Source organism: Glandiceps talaboti, chromosome 22, assembly GCF_964340395.1.
Source record: "Glandiceps talaboti chromosome 22, keGlaTala1.1, whole genome shotgun sequence".
Taxonomy (NCBI): Eukaryota; Metazoa; Hemichordata; class Enteropneusta; family Spengelidae; genus Glandiceps; species Glandiceps talaboti.
In genome coordinates, this window is record NC_135570.1 from 2,446,588 (window position 1) to 2,466,451 (window position 19,864).

Below are 19,864 nucleotides of genomic sequence, written 5' to 3' on the forward strand. Positions count from 1 at the left end.
CTTCTATTGGTAGCACTCATTGCACTTTTGAAGTTTCAAACATAACTTCACAGAAAAATTTTGCTTTTTAGTTTAAAAAAAAAAAAGTTTGATATATAACTTGAAGTGATTTACATACACACAGACACTTACCACATCTATAGCACTACTCAAACTGGCTGAAGCTGTGCTAAACAAAAGATATACGGTCAGTTTTACTATCGATTGCGTTGACCCGTCCCGTTTGAGGGAACTAGATATATTGTGATAACTGTGGTCTTCATAACATTATTTTGCGTAAATTTCACCAATGGGATCTGTAAGTAGGCAGGTCAGACGCACTGAAAATTTTTCTGCCACTGTGTGTTCACAGCATAAACCCTGACATTGACAGGACAATGTCTCTGCTTTGCTTTGAAAAGTCGATTTTTATGAATAAAACATCTTTTTGTTCACATTTAAAAGGTCAATATTTCTGTTAAAATAATTTTTAGTAAATTTTGGAAGCAATCCGAAAAAAATACCTTAAAAATGACATTTATTCAACTGCGCACGGCGGTAAAAATCGGCCGTTTTCACTTCCTCACTTCATTTTCAAATTGCAGAGGAGTGTGTCACCTGACGTACACACATGACCCCTTATTTGAAAGGGTATGACACATGTTCATTGTGCGATGTGTCACAGCCTCGTACTGGTGATTCTCCGCCGGCCGCTCATTGCCGTTTGAAATCAAAGTCCAAGTTTGCAGTCAATTTGCTACCAGAAGCCCAAAGAATTTCAGGTAAACGATACTTTCATGTTAAAATTTGGTGTTTTTTCTATCAAGTCATGTATTTTTAGTGATTTTTAATGAGCGAGTCCTCTGCACTAACGATTTTAGTTTTGCTAGTGAACCATCAGTTCGGAACGACACGCGAGTGGAGTTTGAGTGTGAATAGGACGCCATTGTTCATGTACCAGTGACCGTCACATACCACTAGTTCTGAGTGGCCTGAAAGTTGGTTAAAGTGCATACAGTGGTTAAAGTGCATACACATACAGTGACCGTCACATACCACTAGTTCTGAGTGGCCTGAAAGTTGGTTAAAGTGCTCAATATTGACTTTTTTCATACTTTGCCACAGACGATTCTAATTATACTTTAAGCTAATTAAAAATTCAAGCCAAGTTTTGTCATTGCCAACAATACTTATTGAAATTTAGTAAATACACTACAGTACATGTCTCTGAGAGATACCTTTTAACCAGACTGAATATAATACAGTCATTATTGTCGGGAAATTTAAGTCCGGTATAAAACTTCACCTTTTCATTATTAGCATCAAATGGTTTAGTAAAAACAGTAAACTGTTTCTGTTTCTGTTGAGTCTGTCTCGGTGCATTTCTCAAATTGTTAATCTCTATATATAAAGTCTCGTTATCTCTGCATGAGAAATATCTGTACCACTGCACTGTCTGTGTTGAAATGGTGCAATGTCCCTCTTTTAAAGTCTCAGTGTCTATTAACACAAAATCTGATTGCAGAGCAAGGAAACAAAACTTCCACTCAAAGATTACATATTCAGCCCTTTGACCGATGATATTGTTTTGCTATAGATAACAAACACTGATGTTTCCTGAAGAGCAACTGGCATGTCACTTGGTTGTGATTATAAATCAATCCCTTGTATCATTTCATCATTGTGATTCAAATTTGATTGTTTTTCTTGTAGCTGTGTTTGATTTGCTGATCTACACAGACAAAGATGCCGATGTACCTGAAAAGTGGACAGAATCCGGTGCACAACTCATACCACAGGCCCAAGAAGTTAAACTGAGATCATTTACCACAACAATACACAAAGTGGATGCCATGGTAACCTACAAAAGTGATCAGTGACAAACTCAAATGAATGATTTAGGGACTCTTAAAATGTCACATAAGCTCAGCAAGTGAAATTATTTCATTTAGGTCAAGACCCCTCTCTCCCCTTAACCAAACTCCACAAGTGCAATATTGGGATTTGTGATGGATGTTCTATTGTGTCATTTTTGTCCATATTTATTGATCTTTGTCCATAGTTATTGATTTAATACTAAATGGAAACCACAGTGAAATGTTAATATTGTGCAAAAATGAAGTTCAGCAATTGAAACGAACCAAACCAACTTCCCATAACAAAGAATTTCACGTCCTGAGCCTAGGTGACATTCCAAGACTGTCCCTTACCAGTATAAGTATAGTACATTATAACACAACAATAATGCAACACACTGTTTGCAATCCCAGGACATTTTATGAAACTTAACTAAATCTAAATTTACTATATTACAAAACAAAACAATGATGCTACAAACTGCCAGTTAATAAAATTACAGGACTATTAATTTAATTTATAAAAACTTCAGACTGCATTATTATAATAATCCAGCATACAAAATTGAAATACTGTGAGGGTTTTTTTACGACACTAACATAACCTCAATATACTAATGTATTGGAGTATTCCTCCTTCCAATTTTAGAGAATGATGGTAATTTTTCTCCAGAAAGAAGAAGAGTACATAATGACATAAACAAAAACCATAAAGATATGAACATTTAAAAGATGGTTTCAAGCCAGATCCAAAGTAGATAATTTGTACTTACTTAGGGTGCCTGTAAGTAATTCTGTTTCTCACCGTAATACCTTAAAAATAATGGGTCTGTCAGTCAGTTAGTCAGTCAGTAGTCGGTCAGTCAGTTTGTAAATCAATCAGTCTGTCAGTCAGATATATTAATGTACATGTTGGTGATATTTTAATTTCACAGTTGCACTTTAACATACGACTCAGAAATGACAAAGTCAGAAGGAAACTTTGAGCTTTTTGTTTTATTAAATTTCCCAAATTACAGCAATAAATTATAACTCTCAGTTCACTCATGTGATCGCCATCATGATACAATCAGTAACGCAACATTTCCTAATCTTGCCATAGAGGGCATCATTAAAGAAACATAGGTGATGAGAAACACACAGCCACCCTTATCTGTATACGTGTGCAATAAGTGAGTACAAAACAGCCATTTTTGTACTCGATTATTGCCGCTGTTCAAGAACCATACAAGGGATTACTTGTGTAGTTGTGATTAACTTGCCATAGTGTTCACTCCTACTACATGTATTGGTATTTGCATTGCAGTGGAATACCGCAAACATTACATACCTGTACACAAGTTAGTGTGAGTGTTTCATTCACATGAAATCACATGAATGCAAATGTAATAATACACTTGTTATGAATCTCAGTGTGTGTGTGTGTGTGTGTGTGTACATAAGCTCATAGGAATAACATTAATCAGAAAGGCAGAATTGAACGTTGGTAATTTTCATTCCTTCAGGCTCCATGTCAGTACAGTGAGATTTGCAATATAAAGGGCATGTGCAAGATACATCCCGTTAGCAGTCCATTAGGTAGCATTTCCTATGAAACGACTAATGGTTCCCATGTACATACTCGGGATATGATTCGCCATACGAAAAGCAATATGGCTGCCATGTCTGCGCATTTCATTTCATGTCATTTTTTCAACCCATTTAATTGAGAAACTTCACGTACATTATTGTCTACTTTCAACCACCACAGAACCATATAAGCAGAAATGCATACTGGTAAAATTAATTATTTGACATCGTGTAAGTCGACCCAAAACTTGAAGCTAGGTCACAGGTCAAAGGAAACAATAGTTCATCTAGTTGTAAATAGACAGCTTTTTGAGGCTTCCTCGTGTCCTGACAAAAATGCAATGTTATGTTCCAATTAGCTGACTCATCCTTGTCAACAAAAATGCCCAAATCTCTAGCATTACAAGAAAAAATTTGATTCTAATGCACCACCATTTTAGTATTTTGTGGAACAACCTGTTTCATATACAACCAAAAGTCATTTGGTTAGTCTTTTGCATATGTTAGGTATCTTGAATGCACCCATATATTAATATGTATAAGAGAACTTCATGATGTGATAAAATTAGTGTGACTATTTGTTGCATTTGTACTTTTGTATGCAGTGTTTTGTGCTATACTTTCATTAGTGAACACAGCAAGAAGTACTTCCCAAATACATCATAGTTATACTCATGTGTCATGTGGTCCACCATCCACGTCCATCATCCACAGGTAGGACAAATTCAGTTTATTAAACATACAACTGACGGCACCTGGGACCCTATTTTGCATATGACTGACTGTATGTTTGGAGGTGGAGAACTTGTGATGACTCACTGGCAAGTAATCACCAAAATATAAACATTCCCTATATCTGGGTTTTTCACATGCAAATGCCGCATATCAAAAAAAATTTCACATGCTAATTTTGACAAGTAGTTATGTACTCTCTATTTTTTCAAATTACTTGGCAAATTCTGTAGTGTAGTATCTGCTTTAGTCACACTGAAATAAAACACAATTTTTTCTTATGGGAAAAAATGAAAATATTTTTATTGCTTCCTGTTATGGTATAGAAATTTTTTTTCATTCATTTGGTGATTGTAAAAGATAAAAGTGATAAAGACACATGTGTAAAAGGGGGGAACCCGACAGAGTAGTGGGTAAGATTGTGGACTGGCAAGACAGAGTCCCGAGTTCAATTCCTAGACTGGCAAGTCTGAGTTGGAAAAAAGAAATTTTTTTTTTCATTCACTTGGTGATTGTAAAAGATAAAAGTGATAAAAACACATGTGTAAAAGGGGGGGACCAGACAGAGTAGTGGGTAAGATTGTGGTCTGGCAAGACAGAGTCCTGAGTTCAATTCCTAGACTAGCAAGTCTGAGTCCTGAATAGGAGTTGGAGTTGGAAAAGAAAATTGCAAATAATTCTTTATTAGAACATTTTTTTATTGACTATAAATTTGAAACAATTTCAAAATAAATGTAAGTGTTAACTTTTTTTTACTACACAACAAATGATTCTTTATTACAAAATTTATTTGACTATAATTTTGAAACAATTTCAAAATAAATGACACAAATTAACTTTCATAGTAGCTTTAACTAATTATAATGTACCACTCCAAATAAAGACTACTATAATTCTTACTAGACTTTGTTCAATATATTCCAAGTACAAATATAAATGTCAACCCTATTTTCTAAGAGTAATTTCATAACAGTAATCAATACAACTGTACTAAAGGCAGAAATATCCTTGACTGCATTAAGTTAACTAGTTGTTATGATGAGATATGTAGAATAATTTAATTGGTCACCATTTGGGTAAAGTAAGGAACCTTCAGTGATATCCCAGTTTCACCTTGGAATGGAGTGGTACATTCTGACTGGTTAAAGCTACTATGAAAGTCACTGCTTTACAATTTGATAAGCATGAGAACACCATTGTCTACTGTGAAGAAGCTGTACTTAATTCCTGTTTTACCCTGGTCCCTGGAGACTAAGTGAGGTTGCTGTAAGGAGATGCAGGGAGAGCTAAAATTTACATACAAAGCCATTGTGTCCTGGTAAAGTTGCACCTCTCACTTAGTCTAGTAAACAAAAAATAGCGCAAATATTGCGTTGCCGCACAACTTCATGTTCAGGGCAATGATAGATATATAATTTTTTGAAGATTTAAAGTTGTAACCAAAACAAAATTTTCATACCTAATTTCCATCATCATAATCCAGCCATCCTATGTTGGAAGTGTACAAGACAAGTATAGCAGCATCCTACTCAAACTTTAAAGGGATGTGTCTACAAGGTTTTGGACTTCTTTATTTTTTAAAATCAATTTGGAACCAAGTCATACCAATGTAACATGTTTAACTTTCTTGGTTGTCTTATTGTAATATTTTAAACACAAGCTACATTCAGTTTATATGGGTAGGTGATGAAACAGCTGTCTTACAACATATTACATAATCAAGTCATAAACCAAACTGGCCATGCTACAGGCTTTACCACCAGAGGAAATAGTAAAGTAAACATTATAGTTAATTAACAATGTACTGTTCTCACTGTGTCAGCTATTAATGAGGACAAATCTACACATTCTCAACAAAGTTAAGCTCAATCTACTGGGTAATTTCAGAGTTGAAGATTTTTGAGGAAAAGCAATGATATAGAATAATGCTTCTAGAAACATCTCACCAAGTTTCAAACTCATTCACTTAGTACTTTTTGAGATATAAGTTTTTGACCAAAAATGAACATTCTTACACCTAATTTGCATATCACTCATGGAATCATTGTATACTTAATATATCTTCGTCTATACATCCCTAGATGCATCCCCATCAAATTTCAGCCCAATCTGCTCAGTAGTTTTGGAATTATAGATTTTTAACCAAAAAGACACATTTTTAGCCCTAATTTGCATATCACTGATGGAATCATCATGTCATGAACAAATCTTACTTTACACCCCCTAAAGAATCTTCCCACCAAATTTCGCACCAATCTGCCCAGTAGTTTGAGTTTAAGTTTTTTGACCAAAAATCACATTTTTGACCCAAATCACACACCTGTGATGCGATCATTTTGATTTGAACAATTTCCCAACTAGACACCCAAGGTAATGGCCCCACCAAATATCATGGCAATCGGTCCAGCAGTTTTTGACTTTAAGTTGTTTACACACATACACACACACAGACAGACAGACAGACACTTTGCCATGCCTATAGCACTACTGAACCTTCAGTTCAGTTGTGCTACAAAACACAATACAATCACCATTGGGGCGCACTTCAAAATTCACTGCATAATCATGTTTCGGAGAGTAACTTTGGTGAAAGATCAAAATATTTTTGGTGACAGGAGATAAATAAATGTTATTCATCCTACATAACCATTTCGTAGCATTTTCAGAATGCTAAGTTTGACAACATTATTGTGAATGGCATTGTAAAATAACTGACTGAAATACATCCTGTTGTCTACTTGTTGCATGCTTAAGACTAACTGAATTATGTCTCCATGTGACGTCTAGTTCTCACCTGATATTCATGTACTGTATTGCTCATTTAACCACTTCTAAACAATTTGTTCACAGTTTCATGTACAGCCAAACAATCGATAAACAGCCATGATAAAGAATTGTAGCTTTCACTTGGCCTTATGTGAATTTGATGATCCCTGGGGAAGCCAACGTGAATCTGAATCTCAGTGTATGAATTTACATAGTACTTCAGAGTCTCTGTGGTGTGTCAAAGGTTAAAATTTCAGACTGAATCCAGTTCCTTTAGCTGATGATCCCTGGGAAACCAATGTGAGTCTGAATCCTTTATCAATGTCAGCATCGTCTTCCCTTTATCAATGTCAGCATCGTCTTCACACTGTACAAAATAATAAACAAATGAAAGGTTTAGTATTTTGCACTAAATTAATTTTTTTCAAGCTAAAAGATGAAGAGTGAAATACCATTGCCCATTTGTCTCAACTATTTTCAAAATTTCCAGCTGAGGAAAGCAAAAATCTACGTGCATAATTCAGGGGTAGGTAACAAATATTAGTCTAGAGCACGATCGATATAGTGACAAGTACAAATATAAAAGTTGCGGGAAAATTCTACATAGTACCTGGTACAAGTCGTTTAGTTACAAGTAAAGTCTATATTGCGACGAGCACAAAGTCCTGATTTTCCCACCGTCCATTGCGTATTCAACATGGCGGCAAGTAACATCGACAATCCTGATGGTAAGAATCAGTCGATTTCTACTACTAAAAATCGAAAATACGTATTCCTATAGCGTGCGTTCTGGGAAGAATTGGTTGGAGGAACAACAGGGAAAATTTCATTAATCGATTCCACCGTTTGTGGGAGGAGTTAGCGAAAAACTTTTTCTACCGACGGATGTCCTATTCTAAAACACACGTCCCTATACGAATGCATGTACATACGTATATGGAACCACTGATCTTCTATCAGCGTACTGTGGGGTTTGTTAGCTGGCTGGCTGTAAATATTGTATGCTTTACTTTTTACATAGAATTTGCAGGCAACATATGGGTTTGTTATTCTGTCTACACAAAATATAGTACTACTGTCAATATTGTACATGCATTCGTATAGGGACGTGTGTTTAGAATAGGACATCCGTCGGTAGAAAAAGTTTTTCGCTAACTCCTCCCACAAACGGTGGAATCGATCAATGAAATTTTCCCTGTTGTTCCTCCAACCAATTCTTCCCAGAACGCACGCTATAGGAATACGTATTTTCGATTTTTAGTAGTAGAAATCGACTGATTCTTACCATCAGGATTGTCGATGTTACTTGCCGCCATGTTGAATACGCAATGGACGGTGGGAAAATCAGGACATTGTGCTCGTCGCAATATAGACTTTACTTGTAACTAAACGACTTGTACCAGGTACTATGTAGAATTTTCCCGCAACTTTTATATTTGTACTTGTCACTATATCGATCGTGCTCTAGACTAATATTTGTTACCTACCCCTGTAATTTATGAAAAATTAAAACAAAATAGTGGTGACTTTGAACATTTGATTTTGAGCAATGAAGAACCAATGACATTGCCATGATGTAGGAAGACCACGGTATAAATTCCATATTTTTCGTTTGAATGTCTTCAACTTGGCTTGTGCGAAGTATAATATGCAGACACTGAATACAAAATTGACATGAATCTTTGACTACATTGCCATGATGTAGGAAGACCACGGTATAAATTCCATATTTTTTGTGTGAATGTCTTCAACTTGGCTTGTGCGAAGTATAATATGCAGACACTGAACACAAAATTGACATGAATCTTTAACTACATTGCCATGATGTAGGAAGACCACGGTATAAAGTCCTATTTTTTGTGTGAATGTCTTCAACTTGGCTTGTGCGAAGTATAATATGCAGACACTGAATACAAAATCGACATGAATCTTTGACTACATTGCCATGATGTAGGAAGACCACGGTATAAATTCCATATTTTTTGTGTGAATGTCTTCAACTTGGCTTGTGCAAAGTATAATATGCAGACATTGAATACAATCGACATGAATTTTGACTACATTGGCATGATGTAGGAAGACCACGGTATAAATTCCATATTTTTTGTGTGAATGTCTTCAACTTGGCTTGTGCGAAGTATAATATGCAGACACTGAATAAAAAATCGACATGAATCTTTGACTACATTGCCATGACGTAGGAAGACCACGGTATAAAGTCCATATTTTTTGTGTGAATGTCTTCAACTTGGCTTGTGCGAAGTATAATATGCAGACACTGAATATAAAATCAACATGAATCTTTTGACTAGGGATGCCAAACGTCCCATGAAATGTTGCGACATTGACACGACGCGCAGTGCACAGAACCTGAGAGTTGACTTTTCTGAATTTTTGATATCAAGTATCTCTGCTTGTTTTCAACGTATTTTAAAAATAAAAATACCTTTAGAAAGATAAGAAATATCTTCATAAATATGCCAAAATTTGTGGAATAAGTCCGCCCCAAAATATTACTATTTCTGCCGTAAACTTGACGCACTGGCGAGAGCGCAGTTGGAACAGGCGCTCCGGTCAAAAACCACGAAGATGTGGCACGCACTTTACGTAACCTGGTGCTACCTATCCTTAAATGAAACCGCTAGGAACATGTGCTGTCGTTAACGTAGGATAACCATATTTGGCCATCAACTGGAGGATCAAACCATTATCATCTAGGTGCAGTCGACTGTGTTGTTTCAGGGGTAAAATGCAAGCAATCGAGAGGTGAGTGATGCTCAGAAATTACGGTTCGAATTTTTTGATGATCCGTGAAAGATTTTCATACATCGATATCATTTAATGGATAAATAGTATATCAACCTAATTCGTACCAAATTTGAGTGAAATCTGTGGTGGGCAGAACATGTTTATTGAGTATAAACTTTTGTCTTGTTTTCAGTTTGTGAACCTGCATTTTCAAAATGGCGACCTCACAGTCACAGTGTGGAGGTATTGACAGCGTACAAGTGCTACAACGGGACCAAATAGTGACTTTCCTTCATGATTGTCATGATTGTAAGTGTTTGATTTGTTTACTTTGATTCATTTGATATCAGAAAAGGTATATTTGAGTGTTTATTTCTAGTTTTAGCCATCATTTTCGACACGATCGCGATGTTTATACCGACAGCGCCCTCACAGACGTTGAAATAGAGATTGGTTTTACAGTGTGTATTGTACACAAATTTTGACTCGCTCAGTATTTCCTCAACATACTTATCATCCATTTATAAATTACTTGTTTCATGATGTCTATTAATAATAAATACAAGTTTTTCAAATGTTGTAGTCAATAAATACAGTTGGTTTTATATATTAACAATTGATTGCTATTGATGACGATGATGATGAAATTCACTTTACAAATTGTATATAGTTGATCGAGTTACAAAAATTGATTGTTAGTAAATGACTAAATACAATAATTTATTGCACTTGATGATAGATAAAATTGATTTTATGAAGGTAAATTAGTTATTAGGTAGAAGTGATCATTGATCTGATTAGATATTTCTGTATGTTTTTGTTTGTATAGCAAACCTACCAAGCAATATATCACAGTTCACATATCAGATGGTGAATGAAATTATTGAAGCAGTGGAAGCTGCTGGAATGTCATTAAAGGATAAAGTACCTGCTGTTCTGAGAAAGCTGTCAACCAATGTGTCAGTCCCAGAGAATATATATGATTTAGTTAAAAAAATTAGAAGATTGAAAGAAAAGGCTACCGTCTCAGGCAATCGTGAAATTTTACTCAAACCTTGTCTTGAACTACAATTGAAAACTGGTTGTATTATCGGGGAAACTTGGCAGTCCTTGGACATCACCATAGAAAAATTGGTGCAGTGTGACTTCTCCCCAAGCTTCAAGTTGACCAACAAGATGGTAGTTGAGCTGAGTATATTTCGGCAGAAACACAATTATAGCTGGTTAGATGTCAGTAGGTGGATAGAGTTTATTTTTAGTTTGAAAGGGACAATATCACCAGGGACACTTCAATCATCATTTGATCGTGTAATGAAGATGAAGTCAAAACTGAGATTCAGAGGGAAAGAAAAGAGACAACAGGCATTTCTGAACAGTGAGTACCATGCACCGAAACAGAAAGTATCAGTTGACAGTGATAAAACAGAGACAACACAAGCCATAATGATGAATACACAAGACATGGAGACTGAAGATACAACATTGGGTCAGAGTAACTATGATGAAATGGTAATGGATGACTTTGAAATGGATGAGGATGTATTAGATGATTATGAAGCTCGTATCAACATGTACACAAGGACAGGGGAAATACTGTTGGAAGAGTATGATGACCTGCAAGTAAAGTACATTCATGAATCAGAGTCAACAAAAAAAGAGCTTGATAAAACAAAGAAAGATTTGGAACAAATCACAAGACACCACAAGAAACTTATACACACACATGAAGAAGCACGAAAGAAATTATCAATATACAACACAAGAAATGTTAACAAAAGACTAAAGAGAAAAGATGACAAGATAAAACAGCTTGAGAAAGAGGTTGAGTATCTGAAGACCAGCAGCGATGAGAAATGTAAAGAATTACAGCAAGATAAAATTAAAGCAGATGATGACTTCAGAAGTCAAAACAAAAAGCAAGTTGAAGACATGAAGATTAAACACTTGACAGTAATTGAGGAAATGGAGGATGAAAGATTGAAAGTTGAAGAACACGTTAATTTACTTACAAACAAATGTAATGTTGAGAGTGTAAAGAAAAGACGAGCAGCACAAGAATTATCCAGGCAACGACAGAAGTTGAGAACCACAGAAGTACAACATAAAATGAAAGAAACAGAATTACAGAAGAAGATTAAAGAACTTGAAGTGGACAATGATGACCTGAGAATTATAATTGAAGCCTTGCAAGAGGGAAGAAAACTAACATCTTTTCATGATGGGAAATATACTGATGAAGTACGCATAACATGTTATGAACTTCTCAAACAGGGTGTAGGTGCCAATCATGTATCAGACATCATTCGCACAGTTTTAAAGAATCTATGTGAAATAGATGTTGATAGACTACCCAAAGCTTCACTGGTAAGGCTGATGAGCGTAGAAGCTAATGTTCTAGCTAAGCGACAGGCAGCTGAAGCCATGCTTGATGGAACACACCACACACTCATGTTTGATGGTACTTCAAAACATGAAAAGAAATTCCTGGATTTTGAGGTGTCCACAGATAAAGGATCTTATACCATAGGAATGCATGATGCGCTTGGAGGGGACACACAGACACAACTTGACACCACTAAGACTGTCTTTGATGAACTTGCTAGCCTAATAGACAGTGATGATGACACTACATCAAAAGCACTCCTAAGTAAAATCAAGAACACAATGTCTGATAGGCATATTGTAAACAAAAACTATGTTGCTGAACTGGAAAAATGGCGTAGTAAGGTCCTACCTGACGTTGTTGATGACTGGCAAAATTTGAGTGAGCAGAAAAAGGCCTCTCTAACCAACATCAATGACTTTTATTGTGGACTCCATTATGTAGTTGGTATGGCCGATTATGTGGAGTCCACAATGAAGGAAATTGATCAGTTAGAGGGTACTTCTCTTGGCATGGCCGCACTTCCAGAATTTAAAACATGGAATATTGGTAGTCAGTCCAGCGCCTACAGACTGATCAGGGATGTGTGTGAAACATTCTCTGGTGGAAGGAATTCGAACCAACAAGTCGGACAGCCAGAAACATTCCGCGCAGTTTTAGATGGCAAAAAGTGCTACTTACAAGACTTTGTTGGAAACAGGTTTAATATTTTGTTTGAAAATGCAAGTGCCGTCTATCACCATAAGGCTGACCTGTTACATCTTCTTGACCAGTCTGAGAAATCCAACAAAATGTTGCGTGCCATCAATGCAGATATCCGATGCAAGAACATTACCAGCACTGTTAGAGCTCTTGGCATTTTGGAGAGAGTCATAACATCACCCCTTTGGCAGTTACTGGACAGTAAAATGCATGTCCTTGATATGAACAGGTATTACTCCCTGCTTCGTGACAAGTTGTATGAGTGGAAGGATAACCCGGCAGATCTGCTTGTCCAGTCTACATGTTTGTATCCAGATTTCCCCCCAGTAAAAGATGTGGTGTATTATAATTTGTTTGTGTCTGACTCTGAAGAAGAGGATGAGATGACAGAAATGGTACTAGGAGTTCTGTGTAGTGCTCTTTTGATTGTCACTGAAAGAATGCTCACTGACCACCTCCCAGGAGGGAAACATACTTCAGTAACTGAAGTGAAACATCAAGAGACTACTAGTGTCCCCAAAACAAACATTTCAACCGAGCACAGCTTCGGTTGTCTTGACCGGCTTCTGAAAGAAAAGCCAAATGCATCCACCGTTGCTCTGGAGGGTTTAATTTTATTTACAAACAACAAAACAAACAAGTGGCTTAAAGACATGGACAGTGAGAAAAGAAGAGATGTAATCACCCTAGCTCGAAGAAGAGCACCAGAATTTGTTGACAACTATAAAGCAAGAAAGAAGGCAATCAGAGAAGGCAGACTTCAGATATTGAAAGCAAAAGCCGAGGCAAGGGAAAAGAAACAGAAAAAACAACAGGACACAAGACAGGGTTTACTTGACAGAGTGACCCAGATTGGTGGACAGTGTAGATGTGATAAAGATATTGAAACCTTATTGACCGGAAAGACAGAAGGGAAGAAAAAAGAACTTTTAAAAGATCAAATCAATTTTTACAAAACTATAATACAAGTAAAGGGGGTACCGAAAGAACTCTTTTTCTTCTCACACAATGGAAAATGTCACAATACAGATGTTTTACGAGGTCACCTTTTACAAATAATTGAACACAACATAAAGAATACAACTACAGATAACTGTGAACAAATGGACACACATACATGTACTACAACAACAGAGGAAAGGAGACAGAAGTTACTAGACTTGAAGGAAAGACTGAAAGAGAGAGCATTACAACAAAGACTGAAACATACACAGCCACCGGCAAAAAAAAAGCGAAAGTAGAACATTTTTGTAGGCAAATGCATTGCTCAATCTTGAACTTGTGAACTCAATCCAAAAATAGGAAAACTCTGGATTAATTAAATTTGGTAAATAATGACATTCTGTAATAACACATACAACAGTAGATATTCAGGCTGGTTTTCCGATGACAAATGGTACATGTATAGTCATGAATGGAAACGTATATAAATCTGCCAAATTTATTTACTTTGTTATTTAAGTATAGGTACAGAATTTCCACCTACTGTAGAGAACTGTTCTCACTCATATCCAGAGTTGTAACTACTTGTTTAACAGATATGGAAAGTTTGAATGCATAGTTCTGGAGTTATTCTCCCGCGAAATTGTGAAAATGTTTATATCGTGGACACCTATGTTGAACTGACAAATTTAATTTTCATGTGATTTCAGTATAAGTAAATAATATTTTCCACCTGCTGTACAGAACTGCTCTCACTCTTATTCAGAGGTACCTACTTGTTTAACACATGTGGAAAATTTCAATGATTTTGGATGTACAGTTCTGGAGTTATTATCCTGCGAAATTGTAAAAATGTTGAGAAACGGCATATCTTGATAAACTAGAAATTTCAATTTTGGATGACGTTTGAATAACTAGCTGTCCAATTTCAAAGCACTATATAGTGTTTTTACTTATTATATAGCTATAAATATTGGTGCTGCACACCTGTATCAAATTTCATTCAATTCTGTAACATGTAACTGGAGTTATGAACATTTGAAATTGTCAAAATGTCCAAAAACTCAACCATATTGCGCGGTGCCGGCGGCCATTTTGAATTTATGTGAAGAAATATTTTGCAGTTTCACTCATTTTTAACCACATGACATTCGTTAAAATATGAGTTAATCATATCTCATTTATTATTTTCCTGCAAATATAGACACTATTGATTTAAATATATAGTTTTTATAGTCTTACACACCTGGAAACTACTCAACCAGGCCCTTGAAACTGGTGGAAAACTAAAATTTTCAGATATTTGCATAATTTGTTGAAAATGTCTAAAAAATTCGGTACTTTTCAGGGAATAAAATTGCTGTAACTTTTGAAAGGTTCATGCGATTTTCAAAATTTTTGTTTTGTTTTTGTCCTTTTACTTTCCTCTTTCCAAATAATGAACAATAATAGTCATAGCATCAACTTAAAAAAATGACTTGGCATCCCTATTTTGACTAGTTTGACATCACTGGGAGATTATTAAAGACGTTTGATTATAATTTAATAATCAAATTATATAATTTTATATAGCCAAAAATTTAATAAAAATAATTTTTTTATTTTATCACTGGTGCAGTGGTGTTAACCCTTTCGCCACCAATTTCCGCTATTGCGGGAACGCTCTAGGACGCCCACCAATTCCTGCTATTGCGGGAACGCCAACATTCATTCACCAACCTCGCCGGTCTGCCGTTTAACGGCAGCTATTGCTGCAAAAATTGCTGCCATAACTAGTTCCACACATGCATATTAGCCTTGTTTAACTACACAGCCATTTTGAAAGCATGACAGTTAACGGTATCTGGAGTACGATCCAAATGACGAGCGATCGTAATTGTTTGTGCGTTTTTCGCTCACGAAATCGAATTTCAACATGGCGGAAGTAATTAAAGGCTCTCATAACATGGCCTACGATATAAATTATGTCACTATCTTTGGATATTTCGACAGAATTTGACTTGAAATACATCGTTGAATACAAGTATTTAGCTATGGGAACACATTGTACTTGCAGGGTTCTCCCCAGGTTTTTTTAATAGAGTTGCTCCTCATTTGCATATTAATTTACATATTGATTTGCATTAATTTATGTATGTAAGCATCAAATTCCCGCTAAGGCCGTGTGAGCTGCCGACGGCAGTTTACTGTTGAATTTTTGAATGTTGTTCAAATTTACGCAATCTTGTGACCGTGCCGATGCCCATGCTAACATTCTGGGGGTAATTTTGGGCTATATCGTGGATTATTTTGGTTTTATTTCTTTTTGTTACGGCTCAATAATGACTTTTATTTGTATTAGCTCAGTATGTAGAGGTCAGTGGAGGGAAACTTATTCGTGTTATGGGCGATTTTCCGATCGGATTTTTTACGCGAGTTTTTCACTGTAAAATTCGAATTTCAACATCGCCGAAGCAAAATCTGTCTCCCCTAACATCGTTTGCAATGTAAATAAAGGTGCTGTTCGTAGAAATTTCCACTCAATTTTGACTATGAATACGATGTTTTGTACAAGGAGATGGCTGAGTGAACTCGATGCAGTATATGGAAGGATCAGATTATCGCAACGTAACTTCAAAGTCCCGACTGCATATTTGCTTTCGCGGGTAAGCATGTCGGCAAAAAGTGTCACGTTGGCGTCCCGATTCGGACTCGTATACTACCAATTTGGGGGCATTTTTCACTGATTTTGAGAATAAATTTGGTGGTAATTTTCCGTTGTTCTGTCAAATAATGATATATAATTACACAAAATGATTTTTCAGACGGTATTGGGGCGACAACTTCAGATATTTTGTCTCTTTGATTGCCGGTGCGGGGCCAACTATTGCATCGTAATCGGATTAGTGAGCCGTTAATTATTTTCATTCAAATTTATTACGACTAAAAATAACATTTTCTGACAAATTTTCGCCGATTTTGACCATTTAACCAGTATACAGAAGTTTTGTAGGAACATAAATGTTGGTATTTTGAATTTAGTTTGTAATATAAATATTTTGTTTATTTGTGATAAGTCAATGAATAAACAACCTATGTTTGTTTTATTAATATTTTACATTAATCCATATTTCGGTTCTGTGTGTGATATTTGAATGTATGTATTTGCTACTATGATGTAGAAAATTTATTTTCCATTCAAATGATACCTCACTTTTTTAAAATAAGCAACTCTAAGTATTTTTATATCAGTTTGATTACACCACACTCACTCTCACATTATGTTAGTGAGGGGGCTGGTGGAGAACAAACAATCCCATGAGGCCAGTGGTGGTGAAAGGGTTAAAGCCCATTATACCATGCACATGCCACTTAGAACAAAAAATATGAAATACTAGTATGCACTCTGGTCATTTTCCGTCACAACAACACATGTCTAGCTACATCACTGGTTCTGCTGTGTTCGAAATAAGAGTCGAAACGTTCAAAACTGCTATTACTTTCCCCAATTTTTATTGGACATGTTATGATCAAAATCTGCAGATAGCTCTTAGACAGGTGTGAATGTTTACATTTGGCCCCCATAAGTTGGAGATTACACAACAACACCTTTACATATATGTACAGGTATACCCGATGTCTATTGGCAACAGGTGAGATTCTTTTGATTTGATTTCCACAACACTGTGCCTACAGTTGTAAGCGAAGGAATGATAAGGTAGCTCTCATAGATCATGGATGTATTAGTGAGATGTAGTTTACAAGATTTTTCTAAGGTTTTTGAGGTTGGGCATTATGTTACATATATCAGCACCCTATTTACATATACCAGACGTCGCATGGCAACAGTAGGTGATTCACTTGATTTGATTGCCACTGCACCATCCTACAGTGTGCCTACAGTTGTAAGGGGAATTATGATAAGGACACTCCAGCAACGTATTGGACAGTCTAGATGTGAACTCAATCTGATGTCGTGTACACTTCGCGATTTTCTTTTGACTGTTACTTTTACTGTCGTTTGATTAAAAGATTTGATGTGCACTATGACTTACCAATTTGTTGAAATTCATTCCACCTTCAGGAGCTTTAGGACTTGTTTCTCTCTTAGTGTTTCTCGGCTGCTCACTTTTGGCTGGCCATGTAGGGAAATCAGACTCATTCATTGGTAGAGGTGAGTCTTTGAAATATTCATGTTCTAATGCTGTGTCTGCAGTGATACGTCTCATACCGGGGTTGTATGTTAAAGACCTAGAAAAAAAATGTATTTAAATTTAGTTTTACTTTTCACTCTGTGTATCTTGGTTCTCCCTTGAAGAAACGTAATCAATTTTTATGGAGGAAGTATACCCCACCCACATTCAGGCCATATTTTATGCTCATATCACACCTGTGAAGACACCATAATTTGAACACAAAATACTGTAATGGGCTTTTGAGCATCAGTCACTTTATAACCAGACATGAAAACAAAAGATAAACATAAATGGATATGTGGGGGCGCTGTTCATTTTATTTTGACCTTAGCAATGGTAATAGTCACCAGTCATTTTTGAGTTTTTGATTCTTACTGTTTGCAAAGTCCAAGTTGTCCACGTTGACAGTATTATATGTAGTTATAGGCAGCCCTCAGATATGCAACCTATGGTCACTTTAAAAAATACAACCTTTTCCTATGAACTCGCATAACTAAATTGTTTCAATGAACTGTTACATCTAAAGAAGAACTCAGGTCTGCACTCTGAATGTTACCCAACACAATCAGACAGTCCACAGTCCCTACTGGCAAGCCCTCAGGTATGTAACCTTCACTGACTTATGTAATTTAGCACATGTATCAACAATAGTTTTACATTGAGTATATTTGAATTTGCCTATAGCCTGATTTCCATACTAGTATGTAGAATGAATCTTCTTACCTTTGCACCTAGCAGTAGTTCAGGAGCTCTATACCATAGTGTCACTACTATAGGCGTGTACTGTTTGAGAGGGGAACCATACTCCCTAGCTAGTCCAAAATCACCCACTTTGAGAACACCTTTATGACTTAGCAACAGGTTAGAGGTCTTCAGATCACGATGAAGTATCCAATTGTCATGGAGATGACGTACAGCCTGTAGTAACTGACGTAGAAGACATTTCACTTCACCTACATGGATATCATAGATAATATCAAATGAATGAACACTCATTTCATAAGACAGTACTGCTAAAAATTTTGTTTCTGAAACAAAGTTGAACAAAAGAAGTGACGGGAAAAGGACAATGTGATTTAAACTGTAAATATTTTGATATTATTCCCCAATATTTTTCTTTGTTCATCAAAGGAAATATGAGTGACTCAAGAGACCCATGTCACTACAAGTCGCTGGATGAGTAGTGACAACCCTTAGGTCACGAGTATTTTCATGGTGAATGAAGAAAAGAATTTGGGGAATTATACCATTGCCAGTAAATATCAAAAAGAAATCGGGGAAAGAAATGGTAATTTTTAGTGTTTTGACTCATATTTCAAACACAGCAGAACTGATGACAGCCATTGTCGTGACATAGAGTAATACCCCCTTCTATTCCTCAGTTTTGGAGTAACCATGGATATAAATACATAGCATGGATGACGGTAGCTAGAGGTAGGAAGGACTCTCCTTACCCCCAACTTCAAAGGGCGCCATGCATGACAGGGACAAATGTCTGAATTGAGTCCAGTACCACAGACACTTGCTTGCCGAGATATGTTTAAGAATACAATAAAATGTCGATAATATTGACATATTTAGTTGATAATTTATGGAAAGGGTAAAATACCACGGTGTTTAGAGTCAAGTCAGTAATATAGACTCGTGCACCGTCTGTAAGCAGGACTAAACATCAGGCCCGAGTAGCATGCACAGTATGCAGCAGTGCATAACATGTGACGATACAACCTGTTCTGTAACGCGTACAGTACACATTTCAGAAATTTAGCACACTAAACATGATAACTTCATATATAAACTACTTACGAAAAAACTCGGCCACCGTTTCGGCTGAACCTTTCAAAGTAATACTGTTTTTCGTGGCGCGTGGCTTGCTTCGTAGCCGCCATTTTTTTGTGTCTGACCTGTATCCGTGCATTCTCTGATTGGCTATAGTGACACACGTGACATCACTATCGCACAATTTTCATTGGTTCATTTCAAAGGACCCTCCACATGCCATGTGTGTCAAA

At 36.3% G+C, this 19,864-nt stretch overlaps 2 protein-coding genes across 2 annotated transcripts; one reads left to right on the plus strand and one right to left on the minus strand.

Moving 5' to 3' along the window:
• Positions 1 to 289: 289 nt before the first annotated feature.
• On the plus strand, positions 290 to 2,075 carry LOC144452400 (mitotic spindle assembly checkpoint protein MAD2A-like). Its single transcript, XM_078143491.1, has 3 exons — positions 290 to 298; positions 665 to 761; positions 1,693 to 2,075. The coding sequence occupies exons 1-3, from the start codon at positions 290 to 292 to the stop codon at positions 1,857 to 1,859; spliced, it is 273 nt and encodes a 90-aa protein (XP_077999617.1). The 3' UTR covers positions 1,860 to 2,075.
• Positions 2,076 to 5,007: 2,932 nt separating this feature from the next.
• LOC144452242 (cyclin-dependent kinase 11B-like) lies at positions 5,008 to 19,746 on the minus strand. The gene is made up of 4 exons (XM_078143295.1): positions 19,659 to 19,746; positions 18,576 to 18,805; positions 17,712 to 17,907; positions 5,008 to 7,269 (listed from the first exon to the last, which is right to left on the minus strand). Exons 3-4 carry the CDS (start codon positions 17,883 to 17,885, stop codon positions 7,156 to 7,158), a joined length of 288 nt encoding a protein of 95 aa, XP_077999421.1. The 5' UTR covers positions 17,886 to 17,907; positions 18,576 to 18,805; positions 19,659 to 19,746; the 3' UTR covers positions 5,008 to 7,155.
• Positions 19,747 to 19,864: the final 118 nt, after the last annotated feature.